This window comes from Ailuropoda melanoleuca, chromosome 4, assembly GCF_002007445.2.
Source record: "Ailuropoda melanoleuca isolate Jingjing chromosome 4, ASM200744v2, whole genome shotgun sequence".
NCBI classification, from domain to species: domain Eukaryota; kingdom Metazoa; phylum Chordata; class Mammalia; order Carnivora; family Ursidae; genus Ailuropoda; species Ailuropoda melanoleuca.
Genome location: NC_048221.1, coordinates 17,225,732 through 17,241,425, shown reverse-complemented (window position 1 = coordinate 17,241,425; position 15,694 = coordinate 17,225,732). Strand labels below are relative to the sequence as shown.

Genomic DNA, 15,694 nt, shown 5'->3' with positions numbered 1-15,694 from the left:
CCCCCCCGCCCCCCTCCCCCAGCTCCGCCCGGCGCTCTGGTATCCGTGGCTGGGTTTCCTGGGTCTCCAGCGGGATGTGTGCTGGGCGATCCGCGTCACCAGGGTGCGGGGCCGAGCCTTACCAGCCTTACAGCGCGGGTGGCTCTGCGCGCCCTCCCCACAGCCGCGCTGGAGTCCGTCCTGACATTCACAGGTACACCTGTGAATCGTGACAGGCAGCACTCGGGTTTGGTCTCTGCGACTTCGCTGTTTCCCCCCCGCCGGACTCACCTCTCACATACCCAGAGGTCCTCTTGAGGAGGCGTCTGGAAGAGCGGGATTGCGCGAAGAGTATGAATACGGCTTTTGTGAGGAGGTGTTTTTGAGAGCAATAAATGTCTTGAGTGTGTGCATTTGAGATAGGTCTGGAGAAGAAAGTTCTACGGAGAGGGGGTGATCTGAGAAGGGTGTGCCTGTGTTGGAGAGTGCAGGAACTGACTAGGCTGTTGGCATTCATTCCTCTGAGAGCGCTTGAGTGGTTTTGTCCCAAGTGCAGGTCATAAGTGAATGAGGAGGCTCAGGAGGTCAAGAAAGCCCCCTTGAAAGTGGCACCTGGGCTGTCCTCCAGGTTGAGTGGAAGTTATCGAGTTAGCAAGGAGACTGGCATACAAGTCTACTCAAATGAGGATACAACACTGACATGGATGCCACACAAATGCCAGGTAGGAGTTATCCATGGCAAAGAGAGAAGTCAGGCTTCAAAGAGGAGCAGGACTTGGGCACCTGACAGGATTTTATTGGGCAGCAGTAGCGTGCAGTACAGTTAGCAGGAACAGGGTGTTAGAGAGTAACAGAGGTAAGACTCTACCCTTGCACACTCAGTGCCAAACTTAGCTTGTGTCTTATGTTTGTGGAAACAGTAAATAAAGGGAGATGGTTATCAGGGTGTAGAAGGTCTTAAATACCTGAGTTTAGTTTTTGAGATAACTAGTAGGTTCCCTCAGATAGCTGTCCAAATGTTGAACACCTAAGTCTTAATTGCTGCAGGTCTCTGGTCTTGTAAAGATAGGATCTTACTTCACTTGTCAGGAAGGATTAGGTTCCACCAAATGAGTAGTAGACTACTCTTAGGGCAGTGTGCTGGCACTGGATCTTGGGAGTTGTTCTCAGTCCCACAGGGAATGCCAGAAGTCCAAAGTGTGCTGGCTGTGCAACTTTCCAGGAGAGGACCAAAGAGCCCCCCCCCCCCCGCCCTATTAATGTCAAGTACCTTAGTCATAAAACAGGCTTCCATCTATAAAAACCTATTCCAGTTTCGACTTAGCAAAATCTGACTAGTTCTAGAGCCCTTCTTGAAAACACATGATCAGAGAAAGCTTAGCATTATTAGCATAATTCCAGGGATATCAAGGGTTTGGAGGGGAAATCCAAACTTGTGCCTCTGAATTATTTCAATATATATGCATTTAGGCTCTGCCTCCTCCAGTTTACTCCTCTGGAATCAAAGGTGACCATTAACAAATATAAAGAGAAAAAAATGAAAAAGGGTAACGGACAACTGGGACTACCACTTTATATACAGTGGTAAGGGAAGAGCTCACTACTGTGATGCCTGAATTCTTTCTAAAGGAAGGGAGGTAGTCTCCAGTATACAGAAGTGACAGGCAGAAGGAAGAGTTGATAAAAGCAGTGAGTCAGCTTCCTTGTAATGTAGACCATTGTGGCTCAAGATGAAGGGGATGAATGGTATCAGAAGGTAGGGAGTGGCATCCAGATCCCTTAGGGCCTGACTGGTCATTATGGGGACTCTCACTTTTGCCCTACAAAGCCACTGAATTCTGAGCCAAGAAGAGACAAAGTATAACTTTGTGGTTTAGCAAGACACTGCATCCTGAGTGAAGGTTAAACAGTAGGGGAGCAAGGGTAGGGGGCAGAAGACAAATGTAGATGTGATTCCAATAATCCAGGTGAGGATTTCAGGTCAGAATGGCAGGGTGTGGGGGTGATACTGGAGGAAGTATGTAGAGGCCAGATTTAATTTTGCTGATGGGTCGAACGTGGGATATAAGACATAGGAACCTAGCAAGGACCTTTCTGAAGCCCTTGTGTAAATGCAGACCTGGTGTTTCAGAGTAAGCTTGGTTCTTAGAAACTTTCAGGAATCTTTTTCCTTTCCCCAGTTTTATTCCCTTTATAATGCATCTTGTATGTATTAATGTTGCTCCTCTAACAGAGAAGTTCCTTGACAACAGGAATTCCTTTTTGGTACATGTGCAGCATACACTTAGTGGACTCCTGACAAGAAAGACGAACAGTTCCACTGCAACAAATGGTAATGTGGATGTCCTAAGAGAGACAGAGACCTTTTTTCCTCCCCCAAAGTACAAATTCTTCCATTAACCTCATTTAATGTATTCCATTGGGTATACGATGATACAAAAACTATAGCCATTTCAAATGAATTAGTTTAATTCCAGGTGACAGAGTTCAGGATAGAACAAAGACCAAAGAGCACACACTGGCAGGATTCTGGGCTGGGTTCACTCTGACCTCACAACTAAGGTAGAGGTGACTGAGTGACAAGAAATAAAGAGAATATGAGCCACTGTATGATTGATTATTTTTATTTTTTTACAAAAGTTTATTCTTAAATGTACAACAGGGTCTAAGACAACACTTCATTCCAGCTATAGGCAGCAACGGATGCTATGACAGGGAATCCAGATGTTTAAACAGGAATGGAATTAAGGATCATCATTGCCTCGGGCACAAGGGACAGCTTATTTTTTGCCAGATTTCTTAATTCCACCTGTGGCTGCAAAAAGAAAAAAAAAGTCTCAGCTAAGGAAAAACATACTCCTTACCACAGAAGTGCCAGGGACCCGATATGGATCCTAGAAAGGCTCAGCTCTTGTGCCGGGCATCCTTTTTGATACAAGCATGCACAGGGCTTTACCAACAGTCTATTCTGGGTAATATTTGAATGAGGATGAGGCAGCGGAACAAATAATGGCTGTGCACTAGCCCAGATCTACACTGTTAAGTATTTCACACACTGGCTCATTTAATCCTCATCCCCCATCAACCCATTTTCCAGATGATGAAATCTTAGTGAGGTATTGTTCAAAGACACAAGCTGGGGGCGCCTGGGTAGCGCAGTCGTTAAGCGGCTGCCTTCGGCTCAGGGCGTGATCCCGGCGTTCTGGGATCGAGCCCCACATCAGGCTCCTCCACTGGGAGCCTGCTTTCCTCTCCCACTCCCCCTGCTTGTGTTCCCTCTCTTGCTGGCTGTCTCTCTGTCGAATAAATAAATAAANTAAAAAAAAAAAAAAAAAAAGACACAAGCTGGTCTGCGACAAAGCCAGGATTCCACCCTGGGTAGTCTGACGTCCAAGTCTACGTTCTCTACTGTCACATCACGCATCGCTACTACGTTATGATCCTGGAATGTGGTTTACTCAATATCTTTATTTTATTAAATTTACATTTGACTATATATTTGGCACACAGTAGATAACTTAAGAAATACTTACAAAATTAAATATACCTAACACATTATTGAAGATCCTAAATGTCTGACAAAATAAACCTTTAAAAACTGAGATCATCAATGAAAAACTAGTAGTACAGAATTTCACTAAAGATGGACCATGTCCCTATACACAGCCACAGATTAAAGGAAGGTATAAAATACCTCACGATCCAAACGAGAATCTCAATAACTAGAACCTCAGCACTGTGAATCAAATCAAACTCACTGGGATAGAAGTTTTAGGAAGCCATGGATGGCACTCCCACCATCCTAGCCTCCACCAGCCCCACTGCGGCTCACAGTGATCCCATAGGGCACAAATAACTACAGAAGAAATTGTTGACTAGTTTGATGAACGTAAACAGCATTTAAGAAGCACAGAAAAGTATTCGGGCTGTTGGGTCTGAAAAATCTTTCGATATGTAAGCAATTCTTCCCACATAAAGAAAAGAGGCAGAATGGTGGGGGATTAGGTTAAAAGAGCATATAGCGCAATAACACATTAAGGAGCCTGGACTTTATCTTTTAGTCTAGGCGAACCCAGAAGTGAAGACTCAGGATGCAAAAGAATTTACTAGAATTAACAATATGAGCGGTGAAGGCAAGAAATGTTGTAAGTAAAAAAGAAGCAGTGAAATACAAATTTGGGGCAAGAAATAGCGCACAATATTCAGAAACTCAACTCTACGAATTTGTGCCTAAGATATATGAATTTCGGTGTTTCCATTTCTGCCGCTTCCCTAAAGAAGGCAACATCAGACTGTCTGGGAGAAAAGAGACTTCATTTCCAGAGCTGGTCTGACTCCCGCCCCTTCCCGCTGCTGCGACTCCAAGCCTGGCGGGCGCACAGCGCCCGTATCGGACGCGAGGAACTGAGCCCTCACCAATGAGACAGGATATGGACCAGACTGATGCTCTCAGAACGTTTGCCCGGCTTGCGCTCTCTCGGCCCTCACTTACCCAGGGGGCCCTTCCCCGCGGCCTTCGCTTTTAGCTCCTCGAGTTTCTTCTGCTCCTCTTTCTGTTTCTGCTTGAATGCCTTATCTTCCTAAGGAGAGGCAGACGGGGTTCACCCCAGGCAAATTTCCCAGTCCCTCCGCACCCGCCCACGCCTCCGCGTTCGCCCTTACCTCGTCCATCTCCTTGGCCTGCTTCTTGGGCTGCTTCAGGGGCTTCTTCTTGCCACCTGTGGGCGACACAAGCGTGCTCAGTTCAGTCCCTGCGGGGTCCTCTCCCTCTCCGCCGCGCCACCCCCGCACACTCACCTTCGCGGCCGGACATGGCGCCTGCCGCCCCTTCCCCAGACCCTGCCACCGGAAGCGGAGCTCCCTTTCCCACCCCCTGCTGCTATACTTCCACGCGGGCCCTCTGATTGGCTCCTAGTCAGGAAGTTGCCCTCCCGCTGCCGGAAGCAACTCTGGGGGCGGGCGTTAAAGGGTCAGAGATCTACTGAGTGGCGGGCTCTCTGTTTGGGTTGCAATTAACCTCGTTGGGGCGCCAGGTACGAGGTGGGGGTTGGCTTGCCGGGGGAGGGTCCGGAAGCCAAGAGGGGTGCTTAACCGGAAGGCGCTAGGTCTGGGACAGTGCATGGGGAAAGCCCTGAGGGTAGAACGAAGGGCGTTTGCTGAGGCCTTGAAGCAAATGCGTTCCTGGAACCGAGGAAAGCACGCATGGGTGGAGGGAGATATGAGGGAGGTGACAGAAATGTGGACGGGGGCTAGATCACCCCGTCCTGAAGTTTTGGAGGCTACCGGCAGGAGTTCGGATTTTATAATCGAGCCGGGTTGTGATCTTTTGCAAATTCTGTTTATTCATTTAATACATTTTTGTTGAGTATGTACTATACGCAGATAGGCACTGAGGATGCAGCACTGAACAAAACAATGCCTACCCTGGCAGAGCTGACATTCTAGTGGGTGAAACAGCCCATAAGCAAAGTAAGTAAGTGAAATACATATTGCAGGTCATGTGATACATGCATGGAGAAAAGTAAAGCAAAGTGGGTAGAGTACTGGGATGGGAATGCATGGCAATGACATTTGAGCAGGACTTGGAAAAGAGAAGGAAGCAAGCAATGCAGATAGCAAGTCTGTTGTGTGAAAGTCCTGCTGTGGGGACAGCCTGGTGTGTTCCAGCCACATCAAGAAAGTCCATGCATGGTAATTATCTGAACAATGTGTTAGCTAACCTTATTGTGGTACAAGTACACATCTATCAAGTGTATCAAGTACACATCTGTGAAGTGTATCAAGTCATCACGTGTGTATCTTAAACTTACGCAGTGATATGTATCATTTACGTGTCAATAAAGCTGGGAGGAATAAGGTCCCTGTGATTGGAGCAGAGTGAGAAGTATATACTAGCGGGAGATGAGGTCAGAGAGAAGAATGAGAGCCAAGAGGTGGATGCCCTGTAGACCATGAAAAAATTTTTGGCTATTACATTGAGAGAAATGAGAAACGATTGGAGAGTTTGAGCAGGTCAAGAGACATGATTTGGGCCACTGGCTGCTCTGTTGACCATAGACTGTAGGGGCTAGAGTAGAAGCAGGGAGACATTGTAGTCATTGCGACAAGGTGATAGCAGTGGCAGGGGTAAAAAGAGGAGGGATTTTGGTTTTAGAAAGGAAGTAGCATTTACTAACGGATTGGATATGAGATGGGAGAGAAGGATGTTGGGTGATTTGAGGTTTTTTGGTCTGATTTGAAGTTTCCATCAACCACGATGGAGAAGGCTGTGGAAAAGGCAAGTTGGGAAGGGAAGTTAAGATGCCCATTAATCTTCTAAGCAGAGATGTGGATCGAGCAGTTGGGTAAATGAGCCTGGAATCTACAGGAGAGGTCTGGGCTGGAAAAATCAGAGTATAGTTGATAGTTTTTTAAAGTAATTGTTTTTTTGGGGGGGGCACTTGGCTGGCTCAGTCAGTGGAGCGTGTGACTCTTGATCTCGGGGTTGTGAGTTCGAGCTCCATGTTGTAGAGATTACTTGGGGAAAAAAAAGTAATAGTTTTATTGAAATACTATTTATATACCATACAATTCACTTGTTTAATGTGTACAATTCAATGGTTTTAGTATATTTGCGGTGTTGTTCAGCCATCGGTATGATTTTATAACATTTCCATAGATGGGGTGCCTGGGTGGCTCATTTGGTTAAGCTTCTGCCTTCAGCTCAGGTCTTGATCGAGCCCCACATGGGGCTCCCTGCTTAGCGGGGAGCCTGCTTCTCCCTCTCCCTCTGCCCCTCCCCCTACTTGTGCGTGCTCTCTCTCTGTCAAATAAATAAATAAAATCTTCAAAAAAATTTTTTTCCATAGATGGCTTTTAAAGCCATGGGGCTGGATAAGAGAGGAGTCCGAGGACCTTGCCCTGCAGCACTCTCTGTGCAGAGGTTCAGGAGATGAGTGGGGCCAAGTGTAGAGGGCGTTTCAAGGAGGAGGAAGGCAGCGCGAGCCCCAGGCTCTGATAGGCCGAGTAAGAGGAGGACTGAGATCTGATCACTGGATTTAGCAACATGGAAGTGACCTGGACAGGAGCATTTCTGGTGGCATGGTGGTTGCGAGGGCCAGATCAGAGAGGGTTTAAGAGAGAATGGGAGAAGAGTAACTGGAGGCAGCAGGTGCTGACAGTCCGTCAAGGAGTTTGGCTGAGAAGTGGGGCTGGAGGGATGTCTGATCAATTAGTGAGCAGCGTCAGGTGGGGAGAGCACATGGGACCTGGGGCACAGCTTGGTCTCCCTAGACCATGAATTCTTCATCCTGAAGAGCAAGAGAGAAGGTAGGAACTGGACAGGCACTGGCAGGTGGGAAGGTATAGTAGGGGTTTAGAGAAGTTGTCCTCCAAGTTTTAAATATTTTCTTTGTGAAAAATGAAACAAGCCATCAGCTGCGAGTGAGGAAGAGGTATAGGTGATGGAAGTTCGTGGGATGGGCATTTGGTGGGAGACAGTCATCTGGATAGAATGAATGGGAGAATGGATTTGGAGGGGCAAGGTTCTGAATGTGGCCCTCAAGGACCTCCTTAATGTGGCCTCTGTCTACCTCTTCAGCCTTTCCTCTGCCCACTCTCCTTCGCTCTGCTGTCTTCCAGCTTCACTGGCAGCCTTTCAGGTTTTAGATGACCCCACGTGCATCTCCACTTTGCCCCCTCTGCCAGGAACACCTTCCCTGTGCTGAGTTTGGGCCTGTGAGATGTTTGAGTGGGGAGGGCCTTCGAGTCAGGCTGGAGTGGGGGCTGGGTGGGCGAGAGGAGGGACTGGAATAGAGGAACAACTTGAGTCATTTCCTCGCACAGCAAAGTCTCTGCTGTCACCAAACTTATGTTCTAGTGAGGGGCCTGGCAACATGTAAAGGAGGCAAATACGTGTCTGATGGAGACGAATAAAGCAGGTGGCCCAGGAGGGAATGGTCAGGGAAGGCCTTGCCGTGAGGTGATGTATGCGCCAAGAGCTAGAAGTCAGGGTGAACCGCCTGGAGCTGCTCAGGAAACAGCAGGGTTGGGCTTCGCATGTTTGGGTGCCTGTAGCGGAGGACAGGGGCAGAGAGGAGGAAGGGGATGACAGTTGAGAGGCCCGGGGCTCGTTGGCCACTGGTGGGACTGGTGTGTTCATGGCAAGTGAGATGGGAGCTGTCAGGGAGCCGGGGAGTGTTGAACCAAGGGATGTGAAATGATGAGTTAATAGAGCCTCAGGTTGTGAAGAGCAGCTCTGAGCCGCAGGGGGGAAGCCAGGATGGCGCAGGAGGATGTGGCTGTCGTCGCTGCCAGGGATGGGTGACCCTCCTGGCTTCCAGGAGAGGTCGGCTGGTAGAGGAGGAGCCGGGAAAGGAGGTTGAAAAGGTTGGAGGAAGCCGAGAGGGGGTAGTGACTTCGAAAAGACGGGGTGTTGAAAGCTGCAGAGATTTGGAGAAGAAACGTGAGAAGCGCCTGCTGAATCTGGCAAGGTGGAAGTTTTGTGGAGCCCCCAGGGGAGCAGCCTTGTGGTGGAGTGGGATCAGGATAGAATGGGGGCTGAGGAGGTCATGACAGCCAAGGCGGACACCTTTCTGGTGAGTGTTGCTGAAGAGGAGAGGGCTGTGGTTGGCGGGGTTGCAAGCCTGTGTGCTTTACTCTGATGCAGGGCCCACCGCAGGATTCTTGTGGGGTCATAGCTCAGTGCAGTGGGTGCTGGTGTTGAGGCCTTGGAGGCTAGCTCGACCCCTGGGTCCTGGATGTTGTGTGCTTTCTTGGGCCTCGGGATGGGGCCCAGGAGTTCGGGTGCGGCACCAGCTTGGAATCAGTGTCACAGGAATGTCCCCTTCTGTGGCTCTCAGCTTGGACCCGCTTTAGGCAGGAGGCATGTCCCTACCCAAGCAACTTTGTTTTCTAGAGGGCCTGAGCTTCTCCAAGCACAGCACAGGGGGAGGAGGCTGGGATGCTCTGAGTCAGTCTCTGTTAAATCCAGAAGCCCCTTTCTTCATCCCCGGAGCTCCTCCTGTCTGTCTTCCTGTCCCCAGCTCTCACTGCTTTTCTCTGGCCACCAGGTGTCACTCTGACAGCCAGAGTTAGTACTTGAGAGCTTGTTATGGGGGCAGGGGGAGGTGGCCAGGGGAGGGAGTGCTGGCCCAGGTGTGCAGGGAGCATGGGTCACCTGGCCATCTCTTGGGGTCCTCAGCGTCCTCGCTGCTCTTGGGCTCAGGCAAGGCTTGATGGGTAATGGGAGCCTCCCTGTGCTGTTTAGGTAACGAGAAGTGGGTGTCGTCGTGGCCCAAGCATCAAAGCAAGGCTGAAAAGGGAAAGATTAAAGAAATCTAACCTGTATAGCGCGACTGAGGTTGGAGAGGCTGGAGAAAGCTTACAGAAGGTGAGGACTGTGACATGGGACTGGGGGCCTGGGGAGTCTGAGCTCGGAGCACACAGGAGAATGGCTCGTTGTGAACCTAAGAAAAACTGTCCTCTGTAAAGAGATCTGGGCTTTTTGTTTTATTTCCTTTTTCTCCTGGAATTCTTCTCAGAGGACAGGCAAGGAAGGAGTTTTCTGCCTTGGGACGTAAACTACCTATGTCCTCAAACATAAGCAAAACTCTGCTTCCCCAATACTGCGGCAGCCCTCAGAGTCTGGGCAGTTGGTTTTGATGGCCTTTTACAGAAATCATTCCCTGAAATCCCCTTAGTTCCACAGTTTCCCCGGGAGTCTTTATGAAACCTTTGTGGGGCTATGTCGGCATGGGCACAACTCAGGTTTAAGAATTTTCTTTGACATTATCAGAAAACCAGGCACCAGGATTCTCATGCGAGTCACAGCAGAGACCTGGGGGATGTGGGGAAGGTGGGTGGAATGGGAAGTCTGGTGGCTTCGCGGAGGGAGGCGGAAGGCACGATCTCCTAAATATGACCTTCCCTGCTGTGTTCTTCCCCGGGCTGTCTGGGAGCACCCGTGGAAGCCTGACCACAGTGGCTACAGTCTCCAGGCACAACAGAGTAGCGCTCCGTTTGGACTTTTTCATGGGCATTCGTTCAGAACTGTGCCTAGGCCCTAAACCCCAACTTGTGCCCAGCCTTTCTCAGCTGTGAGCTGATCTGTCTGGCGTCCCCCCCACAGATCTCCCGATGACAGGGCGCGGCACTGCCTTTACCATGCAGCACATCATGGGTGTGCCCCGAGCGCTGGTGCGAAGAGGCCTCCTGGGAAGGGACCTCTTTATGACCAGGACTCTCTGCAGCCCAGGCCCTAGTCAGCCCAGAGAGAAAAGACCTGAAGAGGTGGCCCCGGGGCTGTTCCACCGCCTCACAGCTCTGGGAAGAGCCCTGGGGCACGACATTCGGCAGCGAGCGTCCTCCACGGCCACGACCTGGTGGGACAGATATGAAGAGTTTGTCGGACTCAATGAGGTTCGAGAGGCGCAGGGAAACGTGACTGAGGTGAGGAGGGAAGTCGGGGTGGTTGGCCCTGCTTTCTGACTTGGGAACTGTGGCCTGGAGGCCCCTGCCAGATACCCACCAGCGACATGGTGCTGGGAAGCCATGCCCAGATTTTCCTTTTCCTGAACAAATACTATTCGTAGAGGGATCTGACTTATTTCTCACATGACAACCTGGATTTGATAGTCCTGGGGTGAAGATCTCTGTGGAACCGTGCTCACCTACCCTAGAAACAGGTTTCTGTGTACCCATCATTCCCGGCCATTGACATCCATTGTGTTAGGCCAGCGGACACTTCCTGCATGGACTCTTTGGGGTCGGTGAGAGCGTTACAGTGTCCTCAAAGCTCTGTGTGGAATTAAAACAGCCTTGGTGCGGGTAGAGGCACAGGGCTGGGGCAGCAGCATATGGTGAGCTGGAAAGAGCTGCGTGTGGCTGCGAAGCCCCTGGTGGCAACGGAAAAGCATCCTGTCATCTCTGTTCCCGCTCCTGCCTAGTGCAGACCCGGCTAGTGAGGTGGCAAGAACCTGGGGTTCGGCGGGAGGTTTTGGGGCAGCGTGCTGTCTCTCCCCTTGGAGGTCGTGACCACGGCTGAGCTGGCGTTTCTGGTCTGTAACATGCAAGCCACAGCAATGCCTCGGGTGGCATTGTTGTGAAGTGTAGCTAAGGTTACCTACGTGAAATGGCTTAGGAGCCTGGTTCCTCATTGTGGTTTGTATCAGACTAGAATTGGCTGGGTTTTGTGTGCAGCGCTAGCTACTTTCCAGTTTCTCAGGGGCACATTATTTCTACTTGAATGGATAAATCCAGGGATTCTGACGGGTGTGGCCCGGGGCTGCACTTTGAGGACTGCTGGGTGAGCCAGGATTTTGTGTCTGAGGGACACCTTTTGCACCGATACCCCACTCCCCCCAGCCACAGCCTTGTTGGGAATGGAGCTGAGCCTGCATGGGTGTGGAGGGAAGGGCAGACGGCCTCCATCGTTCTCTCTGCAGGCAGAGAAAGTGTTCATGGTGGCCCGAGGGCTTGTTCGAGAGGCTCAGGAGGGCTTGGAAGGTCACCAGGCCAAGCTGAAGGAGGTGAGGGACCGCTTGGACCGTGTCTCCAGAGAGGATAACCAGTACCTGGAACTAGCCACGCTGGAGCACCGGCTGCTGCAGGTGGGCACGGTGGGGGGCAGCCCTACCCCGCTGGCCAGGGCCCCTAGACTGGCAGGTCAGGGAGGGGCAAGGTGGCCTCACGGGCCAGTGGTCAGAGGTCTGGTGAGGAGGTAAACCAGTAGGGGCTTCCGGAGCCTCTCCACGCACTTCCTCCTAGAGTTAGCAGTCCAGGGCAGTGTAATCTGGGTCACAGATTGCTGAGGAGCGAGCACCATGAAGGAGGGACTGGCCCAGAGAGGACACGTTCCATAGTCTGATCAGACCCAGCCCTGCTTGGGTGGAAGGTAGTCCGGCTCATCCTAACCACCCCCAATCCCTTGGCTCCCCGTCCCGACCAGGCTTACTCTGCCTTCATTCCCTCGGCAGGTTTATGGAGCATGTAGTCTGAGCCAGGGTGAGGCTGAGCGCCAGGAGCGGCTGCTCGTGGCTCCAGCGGCAGGGCCATGTGGCTGCTGTGTGACACAGTTCTGCTTTTGCAGGAGGAGAAGAGGCTTCGTGCAACCTATCTACGTGCTGAAGACTCGGAGCGAGAGAAGTTCTCCCTCTTCTCCGCGGCCGTGCGGGAAAGTCACGAGAAGGAGCGCGCTCGAGCTGAGAGGACCAAGAACTGGTCGCTCATTGGGTCAGTCCTGGGGGCCCTGATTGGCGTGGCTGGCTCCACCTATGTGAACCGTGTGCGGCTACAGGAGCTGAAGGCTTTGCTCTTAGAGGCACAGAAGGGGCCCGTGAGCCTCCAGGAGGCCATCCGAGAACAGGCATCTAGCTACTCCCTCCAGCAAAAGGACCTCCATGACCTCATGGCGGACCTAAGGGGCCTGGTACAAGCTGGGCCTGGGCAGAGCTCTGGGGCCCAGGCAGGTACTTTCCCCACCCAAAACAGAGACACAGATGTCCTTTCAGCTGCCTTGAAAGAGCAGCTCCTCCATTCCAGGCAGGTCCATTCCTGTCTAGAGGGTTTACGAGAGCGGCTTGATGGCTTGGAAAAGACTTTGAGCCAAGCGGCTGAGGTGCTTGAGCTTGCAAAGGCTGCCGTGCATCCGGGCCTGGTGGAGCCAGCAGATGGGGCTCTGCGTGGCTCCTTGCTGGAGCAGGGGAGCATGGTCGTGGCACTGTCGGACATGGAGCAGAGGCTGGAAGCCCAGGTCAACAGGAACACCATCTACAGCACGCTGGTCACCTCTGTGACATTCGTGGCCACGCTGCCTGTGCTCTACATGCTGTTCAGGGCCAGCTAGCCCTTGGACCCTCCTCCAGAGGCCCTGAGGGGATAGGCGTGGCTATGGATTTAGTTAGAGAAGCCCAACAATGAAGTGAGCCTTCGGGGTGCACGCAACCTCCAGCTGAGGCTGAGCACCGTCTGGTCTGCGTGGCTCACCAACAGGCATACTTTGCTTTTTAGAAAGTGCTCACTTATATTAATTATCAAAGCCATATTAATTATCAAAGCCCTGCGCTAATGTCCAATTAAAATGTCTTTGGGTTTGTGTTACTTAAAGTAATTTGCATCAGTTGGAGTTTTTCTTGTTGAAGACTGAGATTTGGGATTCGAGGGTTGGGCCTGGAATGATGGTAATCATCAGCCCCTTTAAGTTTCTCTCTTACCTCCTCTGGGTCTCGTCCTCAGTTCAGGACCATGTTGGATGTACTTACCCTTGAGGCCTGGGTTTTTTGTTTTAGATTGCCTGGCCTGGCCTCTGGTTGGCTGACCCTCCTGTGTCGGATAGCCTGGGGGTTCCAGTGAGTGGAATCTAGCCTGTGCACCCACTGCTGACCATGGTTACTGCCCTGTTTCTGGATTACTTTTTCTGCCAGGGTGGAGAGAACCTGGTTCTAACACTGGAGGGATGATCAGAAGAGAGCAGGGAAGAGGGATCAGGGGAAAGGTTGATAATTATTGCTGGGGACGTAATTACAGAGATTGGTAGTCAGTCTGGGTCCCTGTGCAGAGAGTCTTGGGCAGTCCTGGTGTGCCCCTAGAGCTAGGTGTCCTCCCATACACAGCCCAGGGACGGCCTGTACCGGCAGGAGCAGAGCTCAGCCCACCAGCAGTGTGAACTCATTGGCGGTGATGGGGAGGGGCCTCCTAGAGGTGGGAGGTGCCCTGGGGGAACCCGGGGATGGACTGCCTGGAAACCCCTGGCCTGTCCCTTTTCAGAGAACAGCTACCTTTGACCTCCTGGGCTAAATGGCCATGGGTAGCCTTGCGTGTCCTTGAGTAAACAGGAACTGCCAGGAGGTACTCTGTCCTCCCTGCAGGTCTGGAAAAGCCACTCCTTTTTGAACCTGTGGAGGTATGTAGATCTGTGGGGAGGGGCTTCTGTGGGTTGGGACTTGTTTGCCTGGGCCTGTGTAGAGCCCACTCTCAGCCGGGGCCTGTGGAGCCAGTAGGATTTCTTCCTATGAGGTGCCCTCCCTCCTCGGAGCCTGTGCTCAGGCTTGGGTCATGAACACAGTCCAGGTGGCCCCGCGGGTTCTGTGAGCCTCTGAGCGACTGGTCCCTTGGTCATTTGGTCACTCCATTCTTTTTTTTTTTTTTTTAAAGATTTTATTTATTTATTCGACAGAGATAGAGACAGCCAGCGAGAGAGAGAGAGAACACAAGCAGGGGGAGTGGGAGAGGAAGAAGCAGGCTCATAGCGGAGGAGCCTGATGTGGGGCTCAATCCCATAACGCCGGGATCACACCCTGAGCCGAAGGCAGACGCTTAACCTCTGTGCCACCCAGGTGCCTCTGGTCACTCCATTCTTGACCTTGTTTTCTTTGTGTAATGGTTCCTCAGGATGGCATGAGATGAAATGACCACTGTTTGTGGGATGTTCACCCTCCTGATGGGGTAGGAGGTGCCATATCTGTGTACAGATGAGGGGTGCTGTGGGTTTTGGAAGTCCCATGTCCCCCTTTGGGGTGAGGAAGGTCCTAAAGGGTGTGCACTTGAGTGAATGGATTTGAAGTGGGAGGATTCCAGGTATGTGGGACAGACCTCCCCACAGGTTGCACAGGCAGGAAAGCCAACGGGGCTGAGGTGTGGGGGAGTGGTGGGGCATAGGTTAGAGAATGAGATGGAGAGCCTGCGGTCTCTCATGCCAGAGGCCAGGGATAAGGGAACTGGGAAGGGGGTTACATGATGGTGCATGGGCCCCAGGTGCTAGAACGGGGTGGAGGAAAGGGAGTGACCTGAGAAGTTGGTGAGAGAGAAATTGGAAGGCAGAGTTGGGTAGATGAGAGTGAAGGCAGATTCTTGATGGCAGGTGGGGGTGGCAGGTGGCAGAGAGTGCCTGTGGTGTTGGCTCTTTGGACAGTAGCCAGTGTGGGTGACCTGAACCTTCTGGTTTAGGCTCTCCCTAGCCTGTGGAGGCTCTGAGGGCTTCCAGAGTGTGTGGTGTGTGTGTGTGTGTGTGAGAGAGAGAGAGAGAGAGAGAGAGACAAATTTTGCCTCCCAGGAGGTTATCCCAATGTGTCTTGAGCTTAAGTCCTGCAAAAGTCCTAACAGGATGGGCCAGGTCCTGGCTCCTGAGTTTGCAGTGGGCAGGCCAGGGTGTGTGCGAAGGGCCCGGCAGAGGGCACAATACCTGGGCCAACGGTTCCTCCCTAGAAAGGCCCAGGTATTTTTGCCAGTGAGGGAGTCCAGACTTGCCCAAGACTTCTCAGGGTGGGTCCAGGGACAGGCCTGGGAGGAAAAGAAGTAAATGTGTCCTTGCTTGTGCACTTTGCAGCCCTCGTGAGCTCCTGTAACAGCCGGCTAGGTGTATCACCTCCACTTGGCGGTAAGCAAATAGGCGTGTATGGGGGGTGGAGGTGGGGGGGGTGGTGGTCAGGTTACCAGGCTTAGTGGTGGCACAAACTCAGGCCCAACCCCAAAGCCTGTGCTCCTCTCGCACAGCCAGAGGTTGGGACCTGAAGGAGGGGGTGGCTGTTAGGGAGTCCGGGGAGTAGGGTCGCTGGGGAGAAACCAGGCGCCGAGAAGTTCAGGTAAAGAAAGTTGGGAGGATGGCCACAGAAGGGAAGGAGGGAGCTCGGGGCGCTGTGGGGCGGGGGTGGTGGCTGGCGAATCCGCGGGGCGGGTGAGGGGCGAGGGAAGCGGCAGGGCGCAGAACCTGCACACCTGTGGTTGCGGAGCGCGCCCCCCC

The 15,694-nt window shown here is 52.1% G+C and overlaps 2 protein-coding genes and 1 long non-coding RNA gene across 12 annotated transcripts in view; 2 read left to right on the top strand and 1 right to left on the bottom strand.

The window, feature by feature from the left end:
* Positions 1 to 2,587: 2,587 nt before the first annotated feature.
* On the bottom strand, positions 2,588 to 4,906 carry LOC100479191. Its single transcript, XR_859596.3, has 4 exons — positions 4,777 to 4,906; positions 4,642 to 4,697; positions 4,472 to 4,559; positions 2,588 to 2,794 (listed from the first exon to the last, which is right to left on the bottom strand). It is a non-coding gene; the product is annotated as an uncharacterized LOC100479191 (long non-coding RNA).
* A 25-nt stretch (positions 4,907 to 4,931) lies between these two features.
* On the top strand, positions 4,932 to 13,062 carry CCDC51 (coiled-coil domain containing 51). Of its 8 annotated transcripts, XM_034658254.1 has the most exons (6): positions 4,941 to 5,012; positions 5,362 to 5,448; positions 9,227 to 9,349; positions 10,088 to 10,407; positions 11,403 to 11,567; positions 12,047 to 13,062. In XM_034658254.1, exons 4-6 carry the CDS (start codon positions 10,096 to 10,098, stop codon positions 12,800 to 12,802), a joined length of 1,233 nt encoding a protein of 410 aa, XP_034514145.1. In that variant the 5' UTR covers positions 4,941 to 5,012; positions 5,362 to 5,448; positions 9,227 to 9,349; positions 10,088 to 10,095; the 3' UTR covers positions 12,803 to 13,062. The 8 variants fall into 8 exon arrangements, with proteins under 8 accessions (XP_034514148.1, XP_011231678.1, XP_034514145.1 ...); XM_034658257.1 differs by lacking the exon at positions 5,362 to 5,448 and having other exon boundaries at positions 4,932 to 5,012; positions 10,209 to 10,407; XM_011233376.3 differs by lacking the exon at positions 5,362 to 5,448 and having other exon boundaries at positions 4,932 to 5,012.
* The window catches only part of PLXNB1 (plexin B1), a 29,284-nt gene continuing 25,685 nt past the window's right edge, over positions 12,096 to 15,694 (top strand). The window contains exons 1-2 of one of the 3 annotated variants that reach the window (XM_034658246.1): positions 12,096 to 12,189; positions 15,281 to 15,331. The gene's annotated coding sequence lies outside the window, so the exon portion shown is untranslated. Of the gene's footprint in view, positions 12,190 to 14,274; positions 14,292 to 15,280; positions 15,332 to 15,397; positions 15,537 to 15,694 lie in introns of those variants that run through there. The other 2 variants (XM_034658245.1, XM_034658247.1) reach the window with 2 other exon arrangements.